General features: G+C 37.5%; 2 protein-coding genes across 6 annotated transcripts; one reads left to right on the forward strand and one right to left on the reverse strand.

The window, feature by feature from the left end:
- Positions 1–292: 292 nt before the first annotated feature.
- exo1.S (exonuclease 1 S homeolog) lies at positions 293–21,294 on the reverse strand. The gene is given in 14 exon segments (NM_001090358.1): positions 293–2,461; positions 2,952–3,143; positions 4,755–4,859; positions 5,205–5,643; positions 6,825–7,074; positions 7,235–7,415; positions 8,728–8,824; positions 10,420–10,607; positions 10,858–11,070; positions 12,326–12,463; positions 14,856–14,979; positions 16,842–16,961; positions 18,278–18,457; positions 21,258–21,294. Coding segments are annotated over 12 exon segments (2,205 nt in total). The 5' UTR covers positions 18,439–18,457; positions 21,258–21,294; the 3' UTR covers positions 293–2,461; positions 2,952–2,954.
- LOC108700207 lies at positions 20,181–27,456 on the forward strand. Of its 5 annotated transcripts, none has more exons than XM_018233179.2 (2): positions 20,181–20,351; positions 26,281–27,456. In XM_018233179.2, the coding sequence occupies exons 1-2, from the start codon at positions 20,262–20,264 to the stop codon at positions 27,223–27,225; spliced, it is 1,035 nt and encodes a 344-aa protein (XP_018088668.1). In that variant the 5' UTR covers positions 20,181–20,261; the 3' UTR covers positions 27,226–27,456. The 5 variants fall into 5 exon arrangements, with proteins under 5 accessions (XP_018088668.1, XP_018088671.1, XP_018088669.1 ...); XM_018233182.2 differs by lacking the exon at positions 20,181–20,351 and adding an exon at positions 20,879–21,016; XM_018233180.2 differs by lacking the exon at positions 20,181–20,351 and adding an exon at positions 21,333–21,400.

Below are 27,456 nucleotides of genomic sequence, written 5' to 3' on the forward strand. Positions count from 1 at the left end.
GTGTTTTCCAACAAGTGGCAATCACTATGCTGTTGAAGTTCACATTACCCATAGCATTACAGTCTTTCAGTTTGTAAACATAAATGAATGTATATTTATTTCTTTCTCTGCTTTTATCACTAGAATACAGAAGCTTTAAAAGCCAGGTAGAAGTTGGGTATACTAAAATATCTTCGCTCCCTTTTTATACGTGAAACCCGTTCTATCTAATGTTGAAGTACAGCAATAAAACTGCCACAACACAGATCTTAGAAAATAGTTGCTCGATAAGAGAACAGAAGAATGACGTAAAAAATGCTAAAAATGATTTATTAGTTTTGTGCAAAGAACAAGGCTATTTTATAGACCATATAAAAGTATGTACAATTGAAAAGATCACACAAACATATTCTATATACAAAACAGAAAAATCAATGGTAGAGCAGCGATACAGTTATAGAAGGCCATAAAGCAAAGACTAGAGTAAAGTATGAGAAGGAGGAAGTTAATGGGATTTACTTTCACCATGGTAGTTTGTCAGATTAACCTCTTATAAAGCAGACAGAATAGCAGCTAGATATCTGACAATCTGAGCTAATGAGCCTATAGCCATATCCCATGCCAGAATCTCCAAAAAAGCAGGAATATGTACAGTACTAAATGTTCAGCAAATAGGGGTGTGGAAGCAAGCTGATCATGTGTATGAACACTGTGGATGTGAATCGCTGGCGGGATGGCACACGGATCGCTTCCGTTTTTTTTAAGTTTCCCTGTAAGCCAACTTCGGAAAACGAATCACTACGTATGCCATCCTGCCGGCGAGTCACATTCTTGCCAAAGGGAAGGTATTTAGGGAGATTAGTCGCCCAAAGAAGAGGAGATTTATCGATGGGCGACTAATCTCCTCAGAATCTTAGCGTATGCCACCACCCTTAGGGACAAAATCTGATGTAATAAAATACTAAAAAGACGTTTGCCTTGGTGTAGTAACCTATGGCACCCAATAAACCGTTTGCCAGTGACCAATAAATGCTACCTACTGATTGGTTGATATAGGTGATTATTAGACCTTCCCCTAAAGAAAATACAATTTTGCATCTTTTATTATTTAACCTCAAAATATTTACTGCATTTACACCTACTCAACAATCATGTGTTAAATGCAGTTATCTGCAATTTATTCTGGAAAAACAACAGGGCCTATTGGATGTGCGCTGTTATGACCAATGAGGTGCTCATTCACTTGAAAGAACAGATACAAATTGGAGTTGTCACGCTGTGTGCCTTTGTGAAAGGAAGGCTGAAAATCTCCAGATACAATACAGCAACACGAATTTCTACCAGTATTTGTGATTCCATGTATAAAAACACAGAGCAGCTATTCATCTAACTTGTGGCCTTGAAGGCATACATATACATTCATAGAGACATCCACATTGTGGAGAACGTTTCCAACTACCAGAACAGTGACATTTTAAAACTTCTGATAGGAAATAGCATTACTAGCAAAAATGGCCTTAAAAGGATACTGTCATGGGAAAAATTTTTTTTCAAAATGAATCAGTTAATAGTGCTGCTCCAGCAGAATTCTGCACTGAAATCCATTTCTCAAAAGAGCAAACAGATTTTTTTATATTCAATTATGAAATCATGAAATCTGACATGGGGCTAGAAATTTTGTCAATTTCCCAGCTGCCCCAAGTCATGTGACTTGTGCTCTGATAAACTTTAATCACTCTTTACTGCTGTACTGCAAGTTGGAGTGATATCACCCCCCTCCCTTTCCCCCCCAGCAGCCAAACAAAAGAACAATGGGAAGGTAACCAGATAGCAGCTCCCTAACACAAGATAACAGCTGCCTGGTAGATCTAAGAACAACATTCAATAGTAAAAACCCATGTCTCACTGAGACACATTCAGTTACATTGAGAAGGAAAAACAGCAGCCTGCCAGAAAGCATTTCTCTCCTAAAGTGCAGGCACAAGTCACATGACCAGGGGCAACTGGGAAATTGACAAAATGTCTAGCCCCATGTCAGATTTCAAAATTGAATATAAAAAAATCTGTTTGCTCTTTTGAGAAATGGATTTCAGTGCAGAATTCTGCTGGAGTAGCACTATTAACTGATGCCTTTTGAAAAAAACATGTTTTCCGATGACAGGATCCCTTTAAGTCTGTATTTCTAAACACCACGGTTTGATAACCACAATGATCACAGCTGAAAAAGGCAGTCTGACTATTTCATAAAAATTATTCTATTTCCTGTGAGGTCAGTATGCCACTTCCTGTGTAGGAACTGGAACGCCCAATTACATATATCACTACTGAACTAGAGTGATCACATTTCATAGAATGACTGTTGTCAGCCGGTTTTCCCTATGTTAGAAGGTATCCAACTGTTGAGGCAAATGTTCCAGTGAGGCCCATAATGTAGCTTTCAGGTTCATAAATATTGTACTGTAAGAGGGGTTCCTATTGATGCCTGTGAGGAATAAAGGAAATTAAGAAAATCAGAACTGCAGTGATAAAACAAAACAGTAATGTCTTATGTATGGCAAAAATAAATATTATTAATAGACTCATGTTTATGATATTAGGCAGCATTGCTTTTGATTATCCAATGAATATGTCAGAGGGTCATCATGCGTTAAAATGATAATTTCATACAAAGGAGCCCTTGGACAGACTGGGAGCCATATAAATCTCTTGGGGTGGAGTAGTCACATATGGCCTATTGTCTTCCAGATCAAACATCCCCTTTTATAGGGGAAAATAGCACATGTAATGTATTTCATGAAAAGCAAAAAACTAAAATGGCAGGGGGTCTACTGTATAGAGAAGTAAACCAATTTAAATTACTTTAAGCACCAAGCAACATTCATATGCTCACACATTGACACGGCAAATCATTTCTATATAAAGACATTACAGCTATAGTTTTATGGCCTACTGAATGGAAATTAAAAACAAACCTGTTACTTCTTATAGCTGAAGTTTTTCCAAAGGTCCCCAATTGTAGCTTGCAGTCCTGGAACATTTTCATTATTTCGAGTGGCTTTTGTATTGCTTCGGTTTGTCAAGCCGCTAACTTTTGCTGGTGCCCTTGGTTTCACTTTTGTCCTGAGCCCAGAAACTACAGATTGTGATTTAAGGAGTCCAGGAACCTAAAGGAAAAGAACATTTACATGAATTTTGCACTCGGATATTTAGAAAACATGTTTCCAGAAACTTTGTATTAGAAATCAAATACTGTATTAAATCATACTGCAGAAGAAACATATATGTACATGTTTGATTACATAGACTCAGATACACAGAGACACATTTGTCAACACGGGGCAAAACTAAACTTTGGACAGTATTGTTGTAACTGCTGCTGGCTAAAAAACAAAACACAGATGAGTTCCAAGAAAACGGTACCAAAAGATATCTGTAATGTTGGAGTATTGGTACATGTAGGAGAGGAGTGTTGGTATGTGAGAAACACAAGAACTAGACTATATAAAAGGTAGGAGAGGAGTGCTGGTATGCGAGAAACACAAGAACTAGACTATATATAAGGTAGGAGAGGAGTGCTGGTATGCGAGAAACACAAGAACTAGACTATATATATATATATATATATATATATATATATATATATATGGTAGGAGAGAAGTGCAGGTATGTGAGAAACACAAGAACTAGACTATATATATATATATATATATATATATATATATATATATGGTAGGAGAGGAGTGTTGGTATGTGAGAAACACAAGAACTAGACTATATATATGGTAGGAGAGGAGTGCTGGTATGTGAGAAACACAAGAACTAGACTATATATATATATATATGGTAGGAGAGAAGTGCAGGTATGTGAGAAACACAAGAACTAGACTATATATATATATATATATATATATATATATATATATATATATATATATATATATATATATGGTAGGAGAGGAGTGTTGGTATGTGAGAAACACAAGAACTAGACTATATATATATATATATATATATATGGTAGGAGAGAAGTGCAGGTATGTGAGAAACACAAGAACTAGACTATATATATATATATATGGTAGGAGAGGAGTGTTGGTATGTGAGAAACACAAGAACTAGACTATATATATGGTAGGAGAGGAGTGCTGGTATGTGAGAAACACAAGAACTAGACTATATATTTGGTAGGAGAGGAGTGCTGGTATGTGAGAAACACAAGAACTAGACTATATATATATATATATATATATATATATATATATATATATATATATATATATATATATATATATATATATATATATATATATATATATATATATATATATATATAGTAGGAGAGGAGTGTTGGTATGTGAGAAACACAAGAACTAGACTATATATATGGTAGGAGAGAAGTGCAGGTATGTGAGAAACACAAGAACTAGACTATATATATGGTAGGAGAGGAGTGCAGGTATGTGAGAAACACCAGTACTAGACTATATATATGGTTGAAGAGGAGCATTGGTATGTGAGAAACACAAGAACTAGACTATATATATATGGTTGAAGAGGAGCGTTTGTATGTGAGAAACCCCAGTACTAGGCTGTTTATATATAAACACACAAACATTACACACAAAAAAAATAATTTTCTTTTAAATTCCACATTTAACCACATTACCCTTGTGTGATATCTTAAAGATATTTTTAATGCGTTGTAGTATCAACCATCATTTCCACTTAAGAATTAATCAACATTAGCTATGAAATCCAAATTTCAGTCCAAGTACCTTGCTTTTGGGAGCGGAGCCCTTAGGTTCAGGAAAGAAAGACTGGTGAGCAGGTGAGGCTTTCATAGTAAACTGGCATGGAGACTCTGGGGTACTGGCATGTTCCTAATAAATTAAAAAAATGGATTCAGTCTTTTTAATCACAAACTATCCTAGTGTAATTCTTAAAGGTCTATGGCACAATGAATTCCTTTTGCAGCTATCAAAATACAGCAGGCATTAAATCAAGAGTGCAACTGCATTGTACATTGCATTGTAGTCTATTTTTCATGCTACTAGGAAGCTCAACAATCAATCTGCAGCAGGACAAGTAAGCAAAATCAAAGCTACAATATTTCAAATGTTTGCCAATTATATTGAGCAATATAAATACAGCATAGTCTAAGATTTCTCATTATGCATTTGCTGCATTCTATGCAAGTGTATTCATATGGAAAGATAGATGCTTACATCTGAGTCAGTGTCCTCTATATCCTGTTTCTTCAAGAGTTTTTCATTTGAATCGATTTGTGACACCGTATCGGACTTGATACAGCTGGACTGCCAACTAGGTTTGTTCTCTGCTTCGTTCTGCATGTAAGGAGTTGTTCTGTGAAATTTTTGGAGTGACAGCAACATGGGAGATTGTTTTGGAGTAGGGGAACTTTCACTGTCCAGCGATCCAGACCAAGTGAAGCAACTCCTTTGGTTTTGCAATGGAGATATTCGTTGATTGTTCGGTTTGCACACTTCTGAGATGGTAGACAAAGAATCCTCTTTTTCAGTCTTTATGCTTGATTCTTCAGTCAACTCATGGGTTTCTTTGGCAATATCCAAAGCACTGCCATTACATACAATTTGTTCTTTTTCTGTACAGTGGGGTTTTTCATCTGCTGGCTTGTAAAAAAATCTGATGTAGGAAGAAAACATGAAAATACAGTACAAATGAAATAAGTATTAATGACTTAACCAAACAAAATAAATCCCCGCCTACAAAGGCCAGAGGCGCACAAAATATTTTTGAATGAATGGGAAACACGTGTCACTGTTCACAATTCTATACAACATATCAACTCTTCTTTTATAGTCACTGACTCCTGCATTTATAAAACAAATGCTCTGTAAAGTTACAAACTGATTGCTATTGCTACTTTTTATTACTCATCTTTCTATTCGGGCCTCTCCTATTCATACTTTAGTCTCTCATTCAAAGCAATGCATGGTTGGGAAGGGTATTCTGATAGCTTCTGAATAAAAAGCTATAATTCAAAAATTAAAAATGATAAAAAATGAAAACCAATTGCAAATATTACCCTCTACATGATGCTAAAAGTAAACTATCCCTTTAATGTAGAATATCCTAATCAATACCTGGTATGTAAGAATTTAGCTTGAAAGCAAATAAATGACAATGAAAATGATTCCGTTCCTTCCGAATAAGGCTTTTACATCACTAGGGCAGAGCAGTACAATTTATACACAAAGGTGTACTTATGTCCGCCCTTTTATATTGCAATTAAAAAGAAAAATGGCGTCATTTTACGATGTACAGATTACCGCTGTTTTTTCTTTTCTTTGTTAGATCTGCTTTAATAATTTAGATGAGCTTCTTCCTGAACAAAATTCTCCGGGTGAATAGTAATAGACATTACTATAGTAATAGACATTTTTTTCTATGAGCAGGGCTTTATAGTGAAATCTATTTAATCATATATAAAGGTATATGGAGAATAACTCCAACGTGGCAGCTTTTCAATTACCAATAAAGATTTTACATTTACCATTCATTTGTAATGGATCTGGCATCTCTAAGGTGGCCCCATTTGTTGAATTGTTGCCCTACAGGGAGCATGCTTTTAAATAGACTAAGGAGATGTTATATCTACTTTAAGTTTGTGTCGTGGTTGAGGAAGGCCCAGACTGCACCACTTCTGACCATTATAGATTTAAAATATAGACTTAGCGTGATAAATATAGGGGCAGGGATACTTATTCAAAGCATTTGCTTTGAAATAGACAAAAAGAACCCACAAATCTTTCTCATAAAAAATAATTCCATCTGTATTAAATAAAATGATGGGTTACACACACCTGCTTCGGGTTCCTGTAGCAGAGACTGAACTGCAGTCTTGCTTTTGCCTCTGCAGGAACGTAGCAAATGCATTCCTGGTTTTAGGTTGGTGTATTGGTTTTTTAGGTTTGGTGTTTGCACAGTCATCCAGTGGCTGTAATATCATCGTGCTAGCAGGAACCTGTTGCATGGGATCGTCACCGTCTGGTCTGGCTTTCTTGTTTTTAGAAAATGAATACTGGCTGATTAAGTCAGTATCAGAAACTCCATCTTTGGGGCAAGAGATGAAAATAGATCACAGCTTGAAAAATTATAGAAACAGTATGTAGACAATGAATCAAATCCATTGGGGAGAAAGGAAAGAAGATAAAGAAAAAGAGTGGCTGGTAGAGAAAGGTTAGTTTGTAGCTAAACACTCAGTAGTAAATACCTTCATAAGACCTTTTCACTGTGTGCTTTTTGCTTGGAAGGATTAAGCCCCTCGGGCTGTGTATTTCTTCAATCTTTGTGGTTTTACAAGGCTCAGATTTTGTATACCAAATGCTATCTGTATGTGCCGTCTTTCGATTTAACTGCTTATTGTCCCAGCTTTGACTCCTATGATGAGAGAGCTAAGCGCACACAAAACATTAAAAAATGCACATTTACAATAACAGCGGTAGACATTCTAGCTCGTTATTAGCATGATATAAATATTATCAAAGGTCATACTCCTTGCCATCTGGAAAATGATGCTTATAGACTAGGAGCTGCATTTAAGTCCAGTGCTTTAGTGCTGCCCCTTCTCAAACTGAATGGCATATGTGCAGGACACCCTACACAAGCGTCAACTATGGGTGTAACCACTTCCCTCAGCTCTGCAAACAAATTAAGCTGCAAGAGTCAAGCAGCGGAAGTGCTACCCTCATAGAAACACCAGATAACCCCCTCCCAAAAGGTGCCACACTAAGCACAGGGTGCCTATGTAGAAATATTATTGCATATAAAATGCAAATTAGGACAGCTCCTAAATGCTAGAGCAAGCAGAGGAATAAAAAGTTGATTGGTGTTTACAACATACTTTACATATATTATGGGGCTAATTTATCAACAATGTGATGGATTGATCCAAAAATATTTATTACCCCAAATAATGAACATAATCGCAAAATAAATAATTGCATTAAAAGGAACAAATATTGTCGTTTTCCTCCTATGTGTCAGAACGACAGTTATTGGCTTATTTATTAAGGCTCAAGCCTATAGCCAAGCTGGATTTTCAAAAAACATAAAAGCTTTGTGTTTAAAACCTAACTTTTTATTTTTTTTTGGTTGGGAAAAAAATCAGATTGGCAGCAAGCAGAGGTATTCAGATGCAGAAAACACGGATGGTTTTAGGAACCGAAGCCTTGAGCATTAATAAGTCATACCCTTAATGTTCTAGACAGGTTACTGCTTCATAATGTCAGTTCCTCATTAGGAAACTTCGGGCGACCGGAAAACAAAACGCCGCGTGTGCTTTAGTGCAGGCGACTTTTCATTATAGTGGATGGGAAGACACGCAAAGGCAGTTCGGGGAGATTGTCCCCCAGAAGAAGAGGCGATTAAATCTCCCAGAATCTGCTAGTGTGGACTGACCCTTACACAGGGAAATTAGTAGCTGCTACTTTGTGGATGGCTATATAAAAGTTGTATTGTTTCCGATCAAGACTACTTGTTACTTAAAAAGCAATTAAGCAACATACCAGTTAGAAGTCACGTTGTCACTCAAGTTATAAACTGACACATAAGTATCCACCAAGTGTAACCTATTTTCATTAGAATAACAGGGGTGGAAGAGACTAGAAGAAACACAAGATTGCTATCAAGGTGTTTTCATCAATATTTTACCCCCTACTGTGTTGGAGATCTTAAATTATTTGAGACTGTAGTAAAGTAAAGTACCTGAGGGATGTCAGGATTGTAGTCATCTATTTGTTTCCTGGTGTTTATATCCATATTTCCCAGTGCGATCTGAAGGGCAACAGAGTCTCCCATATTTCTATGGCATGTTTAAGAAAAGAACTAATAAAAAGACGTTTTCCAATATACTTTTTTTCTAGGCATGTAAGAATATTGCTTGCCCCCCAAGATTATTTTGGTTCCATATAACAAAGATCAGTAAAGAACTTTCAGCAAGAAGTTGACTTTAAAGAGATGCTAAATTAAATGTGCCTGTGCTTCCCCAGGATAATACCAATACCAGACACTATTTTATAACTGCATTCCGTATAGACTGTAAGATTCATCATACTGAAATAAGAAAATTTGTAAATAGAATCACTTAGGAGACATAGGATAAATGAAAAAAAACAAATTTTGTAGGCAATTCTAAGTAATATATGGTGTTGCTTTTACATGGTGCTAAAAATGAATATGAATAGCCCCTTTATTAGAGCTCCCTATAGATGTTCTCTGGTCCCTGTCTGTGTTTCAAATGAGGGGTGGGCGTGTCCTAACGGTCCCAGCCAGAAGCACAGTAGGAGGGGGACAGCCAATCACAGCCCTGCAGTCACACAAGCACAGACAGGCTCCAGTTCCCTATCAGGTCCTTCTTGCTGCTGATTGGTTCCTGTCCTACACTGCAGGGAGCTGAGTCCCGCCGGCTCCCTGCATAGCCTGGGAATTCAGGGAGCAAGAAGTGTAAGGGAATGGAGGGATTATTATTTTCGCGATAGTTTCACACTACATGATAACTTTGTAAGGAGATAAGGATGTTTTAGAAGAGATGTATAAATACAAATTATACATCTGTGAATATAAAAAATGTTTAAAGTGCTGTGGCAATGTAATATCATTCCAACTGTACCCTGAAAATTTACTTGAATAATGTGTTAGTTTGCAAGACTAAGGGGCAGATTTATCAAAGGTCGAAGTGAAAATTCAAATTAAAAAAAAAAAAATTGAATTTTAGCTAATTTTTGTGTACTTCGACTAGGGAATAGTCCAAATTCGATTTGAAAAATGTTAGAAAAATTGAATATCGAAATGTATCATGTACGGTTTCTTTAAAATTTTGCCTTCAACCATTCGCCATCTAATGGCGCCAAATTGCTGTTTTAGCCTATGGGGGACCTCCTAGAACTTATTTGGAGTCAAATGGTGAACCTTGAGAAGTCAGAATTCTATTGAATGTGCTATTACTTCGATTCTTATATGAAAAAAAAAAAAACGGACCTATTCGGCAAAAAAACAAAAAAAACAAACAAGCGGTTGGTCTTTTTGAAATTCAAAGTTTTTCAAATTCGACCCTTGATAAATCTGCCCCATAGCACTCTTTTCTGTGGTCTCTATCACCCCATCTATACTGGGTAAATTATGGTATTTAGCCTCTCTATATTTTACGCAGAAACCTTAATTTTTACCTACAGAGTTGCATAACTTCATTAGATGTTGCAAGTGGTTAGGACTTAACCAAAGAGATTTGCTTTGAAGGAGCTGGAAAACAAATACTGAATGGCATAACTAAAAGCTCTTATTAATCAAGTGCAGGCATTTATGCAATAATAAAATGGCCATAAATGGATGTACGCATAGTCTAAGTTATAATTTCGTTTCCTTGTAAAACCCATGCAAACAAAATTAAAAAAAGGATACGGTCCAGCATAATTTAATTCTTCTGGATTAACATCATTCCCATAGGGATTTAATGGAATTAGCTTTCTTTCCACAGGATCAAAGACCAACTGGTAAAGAAATGTATTATTGGCACGAAGAAATCCTTCAATGTATCCTTCAGGCACAGTTATATTTGTCTTTAAATACTGCCCAATCTTCTGAATTACCTGCAAAACAGGGGTATGGAAGGAGGGTATATATCACTTGCAAGGAAACACAACATTTTAGGAGAAAATCCCATAGAACAGACATATACAGGAATACAAATTAATGCTATGCATGCAAAATGTGTTAGTTTAGTATTTGCAATACGGGATAAATCCTCTACCCCGCTTTGCTAATCATCCTCTGGCACTTAATGAAGAAATACACGGACATTTTTTACAATAAAAGCCAACTTATAAAATAAGAGAGTACCTTGGTAATGTCGGGGTTGTTAGCAACTTTCAGAAGTTTACATGCTTTGGCTAATCCAATGCCATGAATGGAGGGAAGATAATCACAGCCAGAGAGAATGCACATGTAGCGAAATTTTTCTTCAGTGAATACGTCACCAAGCGACCTACACATTCCAAATCGTGCCTGGTCAATTTCTAAACCATTGCCAAATTTGTCCATTTTTAAAAGCACCTTTAAAAAATAAATAAAAAATAAAAGAAATACATTTAAAAGAAAGGATAGATTTGTCTACTTATGCTGACTTCAACTATGCAACGGATTCTTTAATAGGTCACATATCATAATATAGATTATCTGTTGGTTAAGCATTCATTCTAATGGTATACATTTCATGAACCAACAAATGTAGTTTTTTCCTGTAGAACTTTTTCCTGTAATAGTGGTGTGTAGGCAGCCATCTCAGGTCATTTTGCTTGGTCATGTGCTTTTAGAAAGAGCCAGCACTTTAGTATGAAACTGCTTTCTGGTAGGGATGCACCGAATCCAGGATTTGGTTCCGGATTCAGGCTTTTTTTTTAGCAGGATTTGGTTGAATCCTTCTGCCCAGCCGAACCGAATTTGTATATGCAAATTAAGTCGCGTGACTTTTTGTCAGAAAACAAGGAAGTGAAAAATGTTTTTCCCTTCCAACCGCTAATTTGCATATGCTAATTAGGGTTCTGATTCTTTTGCGAAAATAGTGGATTCGGTGCATCCCTACTTTCTGGCAGGGTGTTCTTTCTCCTACTCAATGTAGTCACAGTGGGACCTGGCTTTTATTATTGAGTGCTGTTCTTAGATCTACCAGGCAGCTGTTATCTTGTGTTAGGGAGCTGCTTTCTGGTTACCTTTCCATTGTTTTGCTAATGAGCTGCTTGGGGGAAAGGGAGGGGGCGATACCACTCCAACATGCAGAGCAGCAGTAAAGAGTGACAATTTTATCAGAGCATAAGCCACATAACTGAGGGCACCTGGGAAACTTACAACATATCTAGCCCCACATCAAAATGCAATATTAGAAATGTTTGCTTTTTTTTTAAAATGGACTTCAGAGCAGAATTTTGCTGGAGCACCACTATTATATGATGTGTTTTGGGGAAAAAAGTTTCCAATTCCATTAAGGATTCTTGACATGATTAGGAATGAGCAGAATATTTCAGCATGTTTTCTTATTAACTCAATTGTAATAAAATGCATGGGAATAACAAAAAAATGGATCAGGCTCCCACTTTGCAAGATGTCTCGGAAGCATACAATGACCGCGAGAAAGAGTAGGCTGGGCCAGGTTTCTCCAACACAATATTCAGATCAATAAAAAATATTATAAGATTTAAGGAGTGCTAACCACCAGTCTGTCCTTCCAATGATTTATATTTATTTAAGTTCAAGCTATGTTTAGTTTACCACAAAGAATGTAAAGCATCCAGTATACTGAAATTTTTCTCACCTTTTTGCAACCAAATGCTAAAAGATCAGAATCTTCTGTAATTATAGCTTCAGCAAAGTCATTTTTATTTAAATATGCCAATTGTGAATCTGCTTCATAAGGAGCCACAATGTAGTCAACACCTTCGGAGCGAGCAGCCTAGAAACATAAAATATATTGTTGATTTCCTTGATAAGTTGCAGAAGTTACTGATTTGATCATAAATCTATTTACAATGATATAAAGTTATATTTATGTCTCCAATATAAATTACACAAAGTTTGACCCCAGCACTCCAATATAGAACCCCAAGAGAAACCTATTTTTGCACAGCTGAACTGTAACTAGTAAAAAAGACACTTTTAGTTACAAAGTTTGTACAAAATATGCATAAGCTGACGCGCCCGTCAAGGCAGTGTCCATACATCAGTCCTACCTAAGTGAAAAAAGTGTTATTTTTGTGGGGAGAGAAAGACCATACCTGCTTTTCTCTTTATTTAGCACGATCTCTTCCAAAAACACCATTGAATGGGGGTTGGGAGAGCAAGCATTAAGGAGAGAGCCACCTCCCCATACTATAAAACTATAAAATAAAACACAATAAACTGCCCTCATCCCTTTTTATTGGGTGCACGTGGGTGAGGCTTGATAAACAAATTACACAAAGTTTGACCCCAGCACTCCAATATAGAACCCCAAGAGAAACCTATTTTTGCACAGCTGAACTGTACCTATGTCTCCAATATAGATATTTAAGTATTTTTATGAACAGAAAAAACTGCAACTGCTCTTCTTTTTTAGAGAAATAAAGCAAGGCATTCAAATACAGCAGCTTCAACAGGCAGCATTAGAACCTCTATTAAAATGCAAAGTAGGATTTATTATCCGGAGTATTGGGACCGAGAGATTTTCAGATAAAGGTTCTTTCTGTAATTTAAACCACCAAATTAAGTCTAATCTTAAAAACAAACATTAAATAAACACAAATAGCATTGTTATGACACCAATGTGGATTCATGCTGTTTAGGTAACATCAAGTACATGGTACGGTTTTATTATTACAGAAAAAAAGGAAATCATTTTGAAGCATTTAAATGGTCTCTATGGCACATGGTGGTCCCATTATTCTGAGCTTTCTGGATAACCTTTTTTAACTGCCAGATAAAAGGGATAATTCCCTTTTCAAATTTGGTGAGAAGATAATCAGTTAACAATATTGAAGTCTTTTAGTCCTGTTAAGGTGGTAGGATAAGTAAAATCCACGGTTGCCTGGGCAATCATTGGTGCGGTCATTAAAGGACAATGAAAGTCGAAAATAGAATAATGTTAGAAATGCTGTATTATATATACCAAATATAAACATGAACTAACTGCACCACAAGCCCAATTTATGATTTATGCTTTTAAAGTTGGCGCAGGGGGCTGTCATCTTGTAACTTTGTTAAACATCTTTGCAATAACAAGACTACGCACATGCTCAGTGTGGTCTGAGCTTCAGTTGGAAGGTTAAGCTTAGGGATCGTCATAAATAATCAAAACAGCACAAGTTAAATAATATCTGCCAGAAGCCGATACAGGAAGACTGATTAATAATCAGAATATACAGACTGCATTGGGTCTAAGGATACAAATCTACAGGGAAACAAATAAAGCTGCTCGAGTTCTGGGAAGTAAGGTGGGGGGGCTGCCCCCTGTTTGAAAGTATGATTGTTTCTCTGCACAGCAGTAAGGGACTGTCTGAAGTTTCCTAACTGCAGCTGTCAGAGCGAGTAAAACGAAGGTGAATTTCACTGCATACAGACAGGTTTCTTATAAAAACAGTAGACATTTTTTAATTAAAGTATATTGGAGATAGATTACTTTTTTTTTATTGGGATTTTATTTTTTTGCCTTTACATCCCCTTTAAGCTTCCAAGAAATTACCTTATATACTAAAGTCAGACTAACACATTGGAGGCATGATCTCCTGAAAAATTAAATACAAATTCTAAGCCTTAAGTATGGAGATATTCTATGAGGCTTTAAGGAAATAATTGAAATTAAATAAGGTTCTGTCATCGCATTACAAATATTACATATATACTATCCCAATAAATGTCAACAATACACTTAACCTCTAGTGATGTGCAGGTGGACAAAAAGTCAACCCACACCTGACCCAGAGTGGATTGGTATTTATAGGCTCCGCCCCATGTCATAAAAAGGGGTGGGGCATGCAGGTGCAAACCTATATGAATCTCCGAATGAAGGTGGCAGCAGGGCATTATGCGGTTGCGGGCAGGGTATATTTCATAAATATCATGGTCTACAAACAAACACAAACAAAATATATGCAGGTGTGTACAATGAACACTTTGCCCTGCAATACATTTTAAAAGTTTGCTGTGCTACAGGATACCTCAACAGTGCTTGCTTCTCTTACAGTACCATAACATTTGCACAAGCCTTCCTAATTATCCAACAGCCAATCCACTGTTACCAAAATCGAAGTGTTAGAGTATAGAATTTAGAATATTTAATGCAACTGAATATTTTGAGAAAAAGCACTAACTTTGATAACTTCATGTGCCATTGAGCTGGTTATGTTAACAGAGCGAGAAAAGCATTCTCTGGCTTCAGCCAATTTGCCTTCTCGAAGCAGCTGTTTCCCCTTTTGCAAATTAGTCTGTCGTTTCCTGTAACACAAACATTACTTTAAGTTTATATCATATTTTGCATATAACACAAAGGAGAGAAAGAGCTTATTCAGATTATGTTAAATTCAGTCTTTAACATCATAACAGATAACTGCCCCCAACAATCAAAAGTAAATAGCATCAATGTCACATTGCACTACATACCTTCAGTAGTTTTAAAAGAAGTCAAAAAAATTTGGTGAAATATCTCTACAAGTGCCAATGTTCTTATTAAACACCACTGTTGCCCTACTTTATTTTTTAATAGGAAAGACAAATAAGTCCAGAGCTCACTTATCTTGAAGACTAAAGAACCGTTATATAATGTAAAAAACTGCTAGAACAGTGGCTTCTAAACTGTAGTTCGGACACACCAGGTGAGGGGCAGCTAGAATGCCAGTTCTGCAGACAGTTGGGAAGAATGCTTGTTTCCTCTCCTAGATACATGGGGTGAATACTTTCTATCCTACATATTCTTGCCAGTGTTTTCCTGTATCTGTAATTTTGTTTTGCGTTTAGGTGGCCCAGAAAAAAATTTTTGGACCCCAAAGGACAGACTCTGGGAAAAAAATGTCCAGAAAGCTTGGGCTAGAATGTTACGAGAAGATGATGCCACCAAGCCTTGCACTATGGGTGGACAACTGCAAAAACTATGTAACTTCCTTATATACACAGATTATTTCTCAAAGTAGAATGACCTCTCTATTCCAGTATGAGTTTGAGCCATGCTCTGATCAGCATCTTCAGCCTGAAAAACAAAAAAGCAGGAATTTTCAGGTCGATCTCTGCTCCACCACTCTCAGGCCAGAGCTGCTCCTGGCAGTACAGCAACACTGAGCATTTTTCAGGCTGATCTCTACTCCGCTAATTGTAGCCACACACAGGCCGAGCCGAGTCTGGCAGTGCAATAACAGGAGGTTGCTGATCAGAGCAGATTCGCTTCTCTCAGCCACATTAAAAACTGCAAGAGGAGAGAAGTGTTGAGTATGCTTCCTGTGCCCTTGCTCTAAGACGGATAAGTGAGTGCACTTAGAGTAAAGAACATAATTAATGTGTTGGAGGCATAGCTTGATGAAGCAATTTGATTATTCTTGAACATGTAGTGAAGAGGACCTTTGACGTGACACCTGAGTAACACTACAAGGGTTCCACACAAGTAAAGCAGTGTACACTTGTATGTCTTGCTGCTTTGGGGGGCAAGCAGATTGTGCATGTATTCAGTTCCTTATTCAATTCTCTTATTCAGTTAGATAAATCCTACAAAGAAATGTCTTGGACATATGAACTCAATATTTTATATAATGTGGTTTTATTAGGGTGGAAAAAAAGATTAAAGAATAATCACTGAAATATGTTGGTGGATTAAGTATTCAATCCCCAATCTCTTAATATTTTGTAGAGCCATTTGATGTAACAGTTTTTCATCTTTTGGGAAAATTATCACCCAACTTTGCCGACTATTCCGGCAGATTTAACTCAGGTTGTGCAGGTTAGTTAGATGCCATTTGTGAACTCCAAACTGTCAAATAGAGCCTTAGATTTTCAATTGGACCAAGATCACAGGTGCTTTAAATTGCCATTGCAGAACATGTAATTTGCATATGATTCATTAATAACGCTCAATGAAAAATATTGAGAAACGTTATCATTTCAAGACGAACAGAGGGAAAAATAAAAGAAAGAGAAAGCTACTTGCACTTTCATACATCTAATCTCCAGTGACAGAGAATGGTTTTCAAACATGAATTATAAAAATAAAAGGTCATTTTCTTGACTATTATAATATATTTTTAAATATATTTAAAACTCTGAAGGAAAACAGCATTCCAAGCAGGCATTTGCTGAGCTTTTCTTCAACTTACTCTCTTCTCGCTTTTTCAACATCTTTTTTTGAAGGCAACGTGCATCCATCAAAAACAAGTATAGGCTTGACACCAAAGGAGAGGAGCATGTGAACTAATTTCATGCAGAACTGAACATACCTGCAATAAAAGCATTATTGTTAGTTCCTTCAGGTGCAAATTAACTGTGAATTGCCAAATATTTGTTTAAACATATGCCATCAAAGTCCAATGGCACTGGAGATATTTAGAATATGAGAGGCAAAATGTTGCCCTTTGAATAGTCCCATTATGCTTATGTAGTTGGCGGACACTGTTGAGTTGCATTTCATGGAAAAAGTGTCTTCTGACCATATGCATTTGTATCTACTTTTCCTACCCAGCTACAATAGATTAGTTCACCGTGTACAAAAATCTCTACCACTTGAGAAGTGCCAGAATTCCTCTGCATGAGTTACAACAGAATGCATACGGTTTTGCAGCAGTTCTCCCGGAAAACATCACTTATGAATTATACTGGACTCCAAGTCCATCTGAAACACGAAGAAGGGGGGGGGAACAGGGAAACTATTCTATGTTTGATCTTTGCTCTTTGTTGTGACAGTTTTGTTAGGGGAGTTATTACTGCGCTGGTAATGTAATTACCTACATTTCAAGGACTGTTTATTTAAAAAAATAACAACCATAGATTTTTTGTGATTAGAATCATAGGCAAGAATCATAGCGCTCTGAGACAGCTTGAGGGTAGACAAAAAGGACAGATTGATTAATAAAGTGTTGTAATTTTTGGCCTTTAGCTCTGCACCTTTAGGTGAAGCCTTTGAGGAAGTCGTAAGACGAAACGTGTCAGGTTGTAATGTCACCCATGTGCGCCTGGGACTAGACGATGCGGTCGAACGCCGGCAATACACAACAGACTGCACTTGGAAAAAGAGGATTTATTATTAAAGAGTATTTTACAGTATTCTAAGCGTACTGTATTCCCTTACAGCTATTGGAGAATTGGAGAGGGAAGAACAGACTGTCTATAAAAGCCAATACTTTATTTGAAGGTCGATAAAAACACTTAACGTTTGTAAGTACCCACCCAAAAATTCCCAAAACACCGTTTAGATAAAAAGGTGGTGGTAACAACCCGAAGGAGAAGGAGCACTTCCCTCATAGAGTGTGTGACCACCTAAAGGTGCACAGCTAAAGGTCAAAAATTAAACTATATTAGCCAATCTGTCCTTTTTGTCTATCCTCCAGCGGTCTCTGAGCGCTGGTCCACATGTTTAATATTGTCTGATTGTTACATCCGAGGGAGAAAGGGTACTGGCAGAAGAAGCGGACTGCAGAATCCTAGATCATCTCTTTATTTATATTACATATACAAGGTGTATGTTTCTATGAAATAAAAAAAATATATATCGCTGGAGATTACATCAAAACACAATTACATAAACGTAATCACTTACTGGTCAGTAGGTTCCCCTTTGGCAAGTTTTTCGGCACAAGCAAATGCACCCTTATGAAGCCAACAATAGGTGTCCACTGCCACTGTTTTTCCTTTATACTTCTTCACGTGGACTGGCTCTGATGCTTCCTTTAGGAACTGTAGCAATCCCTGAATTCCCATGGTTTATTAAAAAAAAATGCTAAAAAACAAAATACTTTGTATTGGTCTACAAAACGCCACCAGATACTAACAGGATTATAGAGTACAATACCCAGCATGCAATGAGACTGACTTTTTTTTTTAGAAGTCAGGAGTTACCAGATTTTGAGCTCTGTACCCCAGTCTCCTGTCACTCAAACATTCTCGCACTTTCTGGTAACTTTCCTCAGTTTCAGATAATTTTGGGGCAACAATCTGCTAGCCACAAAAACGTCTTAGAGGTTGACCTGTTTTACCAATATTTTATTGAAGTTGTGTATGTATTAGGGCCTTATGGGACCCCCAATACCTCCCTGGCCCCCCGCTGTAGTTACGCTCCTGGTGACAGTTAAATCTGACCCATTTTGCTTCAAGGAAAAATTTGCCAAACAGTAAAAATTTTAAAAAGGTGTATATTCACATATATTCATTTACTTTAGAGACTTGTTCCCCCTGCACATGTTATGCTATTTTTGGAATACTTTCAAAGTGCATCTTGGCTATTTTGGGCTGGTTTTGAAAATGAGACCTGGCAACTCTGCGGCCTGCGCCCCATTCTGGAGCAGTTTTCACATGGCCCAAAGGAAAAGCAAAGCAGTGTTGCCAGGTTGGCGATTTTCCATCCAAATTGGGATACTAATTTAAAGCCCAGGCAGGTTTTGAAAGTACAAACTAGCCAAGGTATGGATTTGGGATATTTTTTGAGCCTTTGGCTGGTTTGTAGTTTGGAAACCAGCCAAAGTTTTTTTCTTGCCCTAATGTGCCAAGCCGGTGTCTCCCAATGCATGTTGGGTAATGTAGTTTTTGTTTAACAATTTGCCACGTTTAATGCAAGACTATATTACCCAGCAGGCAATGAGACTGACTTTTTTAGAAGTCGGGAGATACCAGATTTTGGGCTCTGTACCCCAGTCTCCCGCTTATTCTCGCATTTTCCGGTGACTTTCCTCAATTTCAGACAGTTTTGGGGCAAAAATCTGCTGACCACCAAAATGTCTAGCTGTTGACCGGTTTTACCACAATTTAATGAAACTGTATATGTATTATGGGACCCCCAATACCGCCTCAGACCCCCTCTGTAGTTACGCTCCTGGTGACAGTTGAATCCGCCTAATGTTTTTAAAAATTAGTGGTGAGCACAACTTTCCCTTGTTTGTTATAGTTATACAGGAGCAGTGACCAGCTCCATGTTGTAGCTCCCACCCTTCCCAGCTATAGTCAGGTGATCCCACTGGTGTCTAATAAAAGGGCAGCCAAGTTCGGGGGTTTTACTTTGAAAGCAGCTAGTAAGTTGCAGGTAAAACTTAGTCCCTTTGTAAAATGTATAATTAAGCAATTGACTTCTTAATGGATCAGATGAAAATGGAGCATAGGACTGGCCAGATATGGGATGACTTTGACGTAGTTGGCCAGCTTAAATATATTGCAATATATGGACCAACAATCCCTGTTTTGTTTAAAGGGTAAGGCATTTTTTAGTAGCAGTATGCACAAAATGTCTCTGTCTTAAATATATTGATAATAGGTTGAGTGCAGAGGACCTCTTGTATTTGTCTATATGTATTTTGTGGTCACAGCCTCATTGCACCCCCGTCTAATGGTTTCAAAAATTTGGGGTGAGAACAACTTTCCCTTGTTTGTGACAGTTGGATCTGTCCCATTTTGCTTCAAGTAAAAATTTGCCAAACAGTAAAAATTTGAAAAAGGCGTATATTCACATATATTCATTAAATTTTTTAGACTTGTTTCCCCTGCACATAGTGCAATCTAAGTGCCTCTTGGCTAGTTTTGGGCTGGTTTTGAAAATGAGACCTGGCAACTCTGCTGTCTGCCCCCCATTCTGGAACAGTTTTCACATGGCCCAAAGGAAAAGCAAAGCAGCCAAACAAGCCAAGGTATGGATTTGGGATACTTTTTGAGCCTTTGGCTGATTTGTAGTTTGGAAACCAGCCAAAGTTTTTTTTTCTTGTCCTAATGTGCCAAGCCTGTGTCTCCCAATGCATGTTGGGTAATGTAGTTTTTGTTTAACAATTTGCCAAGTTTAATGTAAGACTACATTACATGAGACTGACTTTTGTAGAAGTCGGAAGATACCAAATTTTGGGCTCTGTACCCCAGTCTCCCGCCCATTCTCGCATTTTCCGGTGACTATCCTCAATTTCAGACAGTTTTGGGGCAAAAATCTGCTGGCCACCAAAATGTCTAGCGGTTGACCGGTTTTACCAATCTTTAATGAAATTGTACATGTATTAGGGACTTGTGGGGCCCCCATAGCTCCTGGGCCCCCCTCTGTAGTTACGCCCCTGGGGACAGGTGACTGTCCTATTTTGCTTCATGGAAAATTTTGAAAAAGGCTAATTTTCCCATATAATTAATTTATTTTTTAGACTTGTACACCCTGCACATGTTGTGCTTATTTTTTGGGCTACTTTTGAAGTGCCTCTTGGTTAGTTTTGTAGCCATCATTGGCTGGTTTTGAAAATGAGACCTGGCAACCCCTCTGGAACAGTTTTCACATGGCCCAAAGGAACAGCAAAACTTCCTCTATTCGGGAACAAAGGTGGGTTGTCAGTGGCTCTTTGCTTTTATATCAAATAGATTGTGGATCTTTAAACTAACCATTTCAGTGCCACATGTTTTCCAACTTAGGGATTCTCTGCTCCCCTGGCTGGCGCGCAACAAACGTATGAAGAAGTGATCTCGTCCCTGATAGACCTAGAAATATTACTAACGAGATCCCTGAGTGATTGTCTGTACATTATCTCCCAAATGGCAAATGCTTAGAATCGTAAAAGACTCACCGCCACATCCAGCAGCAGTTCTCTATCTCCCAGCCACTGTCGGTGCTTTAAACCGTGGCGCGCTTTCTCGGGTTGACGTAGCTTGGCGCATGCGCAGTTTCAGCATAAGTGAGTATGAAGCTGCCGCGGACATGTTGGAAGAGGTAGATGACAATGTAGTTGCTAGTATTTCGCTACGCTGCCGCTGGATATTTCTTGTCGGAGCTAGGACAGAGAACTCCGTGACGGTGTTATTTATGAGTTTACAGTGTGAAGGGAACACAAATGGTTGAGTAGAATCAGGATTTTAGTCCCCAGAACAAATATGGCTGAGTTTCCTTTGGCGCAATCACGACTGGCAAACTATGAAGGGCGGAATGTTTGAGACTGTTTTAACACGTTTTTAAGCACTGGAGAAGCTTACAAGCTGTTGCGCGCACAGTGCACTGCGCATGCCCAATTTCGAGCACGTCACTTCCGTCTCTAGCCTGTGCAAAATATTTTCAATGTTTTTGAAGTTTTTTCAGTGAGCATATAAATGGAGTTGATAAGCTAAAACTGTTCTTAGCATTTCCTCTCATTTGTAGCTGACAGCACAAAACAAAAGTCATTTGGAAGACAGACTCTGACAAAGACAGATCAATTAGTTATATTTTTTTGTTTCAAGGGTGTATAAAAAAAATCAAACTCCAGTTAGATATTTATATGAGGATGGCATTATTTTGTGCCCAAGTGATTAGGCATGCAATAGGTAAGTACAAAAGGAAAGGGAGACAATATTTTTTTTCCAAATTATTAATTGATTCAGATTTATAACCATATTCAATAATAAAACATTAATTCCACCCCCCTCAAATAACACATCTATCTTGCACAAAGGTAATTTTTTTATTTTATACATAAATACCTAGGTAAAATCCCTCTTCCGGTTGTGTGCTGCATTGAAAAGGCAATGGGGCGACATACATTCTCTTATATGTGCGCTCCTTCTTTAAAACTGGAAGTTAGTGGATCCTGCTTCAGGAAGGATTTGCCTGTCATATTCAATATCTCTATTTGTATCAAACAGTTTGTTGGAGCACTACCATTAGCAAGAATTATTTCTAAAAGAGTTGGATAGTAAAGAAAAAAGTGCTATCTGTGCTCGCTGTCTGAGTTTCTGGTCTTCCTTGGAAGATTTAGGGCTGACCTGTGCAATGCCTTACTTCTCTCAGCTGGTGCTAAAGTAAATCAAGCTGGTGAAAGATACAGAATAGCAGAAACCCCTTTATGAAGCAGAAGCAACTGACTAATGGCTTTAACAAGAACATTTGGCTAGCAGAGAGAGACTGGAGCAAGCAGAGGAGCTTAGAATGCGTGTCGCCCTATCTCCTTTTTTGAAATGCAGCACACATCCGGAAGTCAGATTTTACCTAGGTATTTATGCATAAAGCAATAAAAATAACTTTGTCCACGATACATTTGTTATTTGAGGGGTGGAATTAATTTTTACATAAAAAATTTGTGTTACTGTTGCTTTAAACGGGTTGGTCACCTTCCAAACCCTTTTTTCAATTCAGTTGTTTTTAGATTGTTCCCCAGAAATAAAGTCTTTTTTCAATTACTTTCCATTATTTATTTTTTACGTTTTTTCCAAAATCTAAGCTTAAAGTTTAATGTTCGTGTCTCTGGTGTTTTGAGTCTGGCAGCTCAGTAATTCAGGTGAAGACTCTGAACTGTTACAATTTTGCAACATTGAGTTGATACATTTCTCAGCAGCATCTCTGGAGTATTAGTAACTATTGTATCAATTCTAACAGCCGTCTGTAACGAAACCCAGAGATTCTTCTCAGCAAGGTCAAAGATAAGAAATGTATCAACTAAATGTATCCATTTAGAACAGTTTACAGGATCGGCGACCCCCCCGCCCTCCCAGAGCTGCTTCAGAAGGAGAGAAATTACACTTTACACTTCAATATTAGAGAAACCGTCACACATAGAAAATAGAAAGTAATTGGAAAAAGTCGTTATTTCTGGTGATCTATCTGAAACCAGCTAGTTGTTTGAAGGTGAACAACCCCTTTAAGTCTGGTGGCAAAACTGGACTCAGACAGGGCTTTACCTAGTTCTTTCTTTGGGAATAAATCTCTGGCTGTACTATCTATCCATATATGGGTATGGGATCTGTTTTCCAGAAACCCGTTATCCAGAAAGCTCTGAATTACGGCGAGGGCGTCTCCAAAAGACTACATTATAATAAAATAATCCAAAATTTTAAAAATGATTCCCTTTTTCTATGTATAATATTAATAATAGAACAGTACTATGTACTTGATCCAAACTAAGATATAAAAAGATCCATATTGGGGGCAAAACAAGCCTATTTGGGTTTATTTAATGCTTAAATTATTCTTTAGTAGACTTCAGGTATGGTGATCCTTAATCTGGAAACCCACAGGTCCCGATCATTCTGTATAACAGGTCCATACTTGAATATGGAGCGTAAGGGAAAATAATATATTACAGAGAATTGTTTGGATGGCATATCTTTGAATGCAACAAATTAAGTCACTCAGTTGGCATTCTAAGGTTCTGATAACCAATGCCAGGTTTTATCTTGCTAGCCAAATGAAGGCACAGAAATTTAGTTTTCAAAGCTCACATATTCCAGTGATTTTTTCTAATTGTCATGAAACATCTTGTTTACAAAACAATGTGTATCCTGTTTCTGTAGTAGACGATAGAGCTTTTGGTCCATGCAAAACACAATGACTGAAATTAAAAGTTTAATGGAGAAGGAAAAGATTAAATACAGCCTCCGATACCACTCCAACTGTAGCGACTAGTTGGAGAACTGTATCTACCTATATACCAGGTGATTGGGGTGCCATCTTGCGCTGCTTCAATTCATTTGGCTGATTTTTTGCCATTTGCCAAATTTTCAGAGAAGCAAAATTGTTCAGATTCTCCCATCGCTAGTGCTCTGCAATTTTTTTTTGACCGGTCTATAGATAGATTGAGTTCTGTGAGTTCCTGTTGGTTCAGGTGCAGGAAGCATTGGGTTGTAGGGAGGCTTTACTTTAAGTTTAGTTTAATTTTATGTACCTGTTATGTCACTCAAGTTCTGGTATCATAAGATAGATTCTAAAACCTATTTCCTATTAAGCAGCCAGTGCTTAATGCAGAGTGGAGCTGTGCATGTGCAAAATTATGCAAAATTTGTATTTACCAAAAAAATGTTGTTAGTTTATGGTGACCCACAGCACAGGCCCGGTGGGCCCTGGGTCCCCCAGTCAGACGATATTTGTTGATGTGAGAAGAAGCCAGAACTGCTAACAACAGTGTTGGTAAAGTCATAGCAAAAGAGTTAATGGTATTTGGTTGCTTGTTTATTCAGGTTTTAGTGTTTGCTTCCATTTAAAAGAAAAAAAAGATGTATAACCTTCAGTTCTAAAAGTAGCACTAGCACAATATGTTTTTCAAATAAGATAAGTAATTGTGAGAAGCCAACATCTGTTGTCAGGTATTATATTAATTACTGTCGGCTTCTATAGCAAAGCAATTCTGCTGCCATCATAGAAGGTAGGCTGACAAAAAACATTATTATATAAGTGTTCCTGAGCAGAACAGAAGGACTAACAGAATCGGAGTTGCCTGTTTTGATCTAGATGCTGTTTTTATGCGGATCTCTCCGTCAGATGAAGATGAGAGAATTATTTTAGAACTAATTATTTTAGAACTAGTTTGTAGTTTACATCATTCCAGTTTTCTGCTGTGATATATGTGTTTGTTAAATATTGATGTTCTTTGTACCAATCCATTCTGCTAGTGTTTGTATATGTAAACATGTCTCTCATATGTATATGTGTGCTCATATTTCTCCACTTCACTGTATTTAATCTTCATTTTTACCGTGCATGTCTTCACCTATTCACTGTCTACTATGGTAACACATGGCATATAAAAAGTGCAAAGGTGGATTTAAGTATGCACTTGTAATGTGTAAATATGTTCAAGGGGATGTATTGTGAAAATGAAAATTTAATACAAGCTTACTGAAATGAGACGTTTTCTAAATACAATCAATTAAAAATAATTATTTACCGTTTCAGAAATAATCAAGTTTATCTTCACTATCCCTCTCTCAGCATCTGTTTCTCTTCATTCTCTCTTCATGCAGGTGTTGGGTGTCAGATATTCATTGACAGTTAGATTCATTATATCTTATAGGGGGGCTCCTTTTGCCTAGAAGATTTATTAGAGCTCACTCTATTAAAATCACCCAACTCATGTCTGTCTACATTAGGGATGCACCGAATCCACTTTTTTGGATTCGGCCGAACCCCCGAATCCTTCATGAAGGATTCGGCTGAATACCGAACCGAATCCGAACCCTAATTTGCATATGCAAATTAGGGGTGGGAAGGGGAAAACATTTTTTACTTCCTTGTTTTCTGACAAAAAGTCACGCAATTTCCCTCCCCGCCCCTAATTTGCATATGCAAATTAGGATTCGGTTCGGCCGGACAGAAGGATTCGGCCGAATCCGAATCCTGCTGAAAAAGGCCGAATCCTGGCTGAATCCCGAACCGAATCCTGGATTCGGTGCATCCCTAGTCTACATGCAGAATTTGTGCAAAAGGCAGTTATTTTGTTAGATTTTGTTTGTACTGAAATCAGTTATTTGAGTGAGCTCTAATTCATCTGTTATGAAAGGAGGCCCCGAATAAGATATATTAGATGTAACTGTCAATGACTGACACCCAACTGCTGCAAGAAGAAAGAATCAAGAGCAACAGACGCTGAAAGAGGAATAGTGAAGATAAACTTGCTGAATATTTCATTGATTGTATTTAGAAAGTTTCTTATTTCAGTATGATGAAGCTTATGTTAAATTATCATTTTCGCGATAGTTCCCCTTTATGTTGCAAGACCTTATTATGGAATGTGTTTGCTTCATACAACTTGCATAATTTAGAAGCAAGCAGTACAGAAATGTTCCCTAAAAACACCAATTTTGTAAGAACAGCATGATATTAACACACTGTTTTTGTTACTTTTATAGGAATCCAGAATGTTTAGTTCTGCAAGCACAACGTGGTTCATTGTCCTACTATATATGTTCTATAATCCAAGTAGAGCTCAGAATAATATCTTTGGGAAAAATAAATACACAGAGTACCAGATCGGAAACATGAGCTTGATTATAACTGTTCCCCATGGAGGATCATTACAGCCAAGTTCTATACCGTCAAGAGATTCTGGCTGCTGGGATAAGGCGACATCAGAATGCTACTATACACATAGCTGCCCACCAGGAACAGCAAAGGACTCGACCAAATGTAGCGTTTCCACAGTCAAAGATCTATATACACTGGAAACTGCACAGGCACTGGCAAAAGAGATCAGTTTACTATCGGGTGGTTACACCCCTCATGTTATCATAAATCACCTTTCAAGATCCAAGTTAGATGTTAATCGAGAAAAGGATGAGGCAGCCTTTGGGAACTCTGAAGCAGAACAAGCTTTTGATGAGTTTATGGAATTTATTAATATGGCAAAGTCGCAAATACAAAAAGGCCTACTTATTGACATCCATGGACAGGCGCATCCTGAACAGTGGATCGAATTAGGCTATCTTCTTTCTAAGGCAAATTTAGACTCGGGTGCCTTTACTGCATCTGGTACATCAATATTCTCAATGTCTAAAGAACTTTACAATATCCCTTTTGAAACGCTACTCAGAGGCGAGAAGAGTTTGGGAAAATATATTCAAGATCAAAATCCAAAATATGTCTGTGTCCCTTCTCCAACAAATCTTGGACCCAACGGGGGAAACTACTTTTCCGGAGGCTATATTGTAAAAACCCACGGGTCCAAAGTGAGTGGTAGTGTAGATGCAGTTCAAATTGAACTTCCCAGGTGGATAAGGGAAAGCAGCGAGCGCCCCAGCTTTTGTGTGGCTTTAGCAAAAGCAATATCACATTTTTATGAATTAAGCTTTAATTGATGGTTTAGTTCTAATAACAATATATTAGATGCCTTTTCTGCCCAAACTGTCTTCCTAACTCAGACAAAGAGAAATACCTAATAAACAGAAACAGCTGTGTGTCACTTAAGAGTAGTAGAAGTAAAAGCAACAAGGCATTCAAACTTTTAAGGCATTTCAATATATTCATTATAAATTTTGAGTCATTGTCATCAGCATTAAATGAAAGAAATAAAATATGACCTAAGGTGA

The sequence above is a fragment of the Xenopus laevis genome, chromosome 8S (genome assembly GCF_017654675.1).
Source record: "Xenopus laevis strain J_2021 chromosome 8S, Xenopus_laevis_v10.1, whole genome shotgun sequence".
Lineage (NCBI taxonomy): Eukaryota > Metazoa > Chordata > Amphibia > Anura > Pipidae > Xenopus > Xenopus laevis.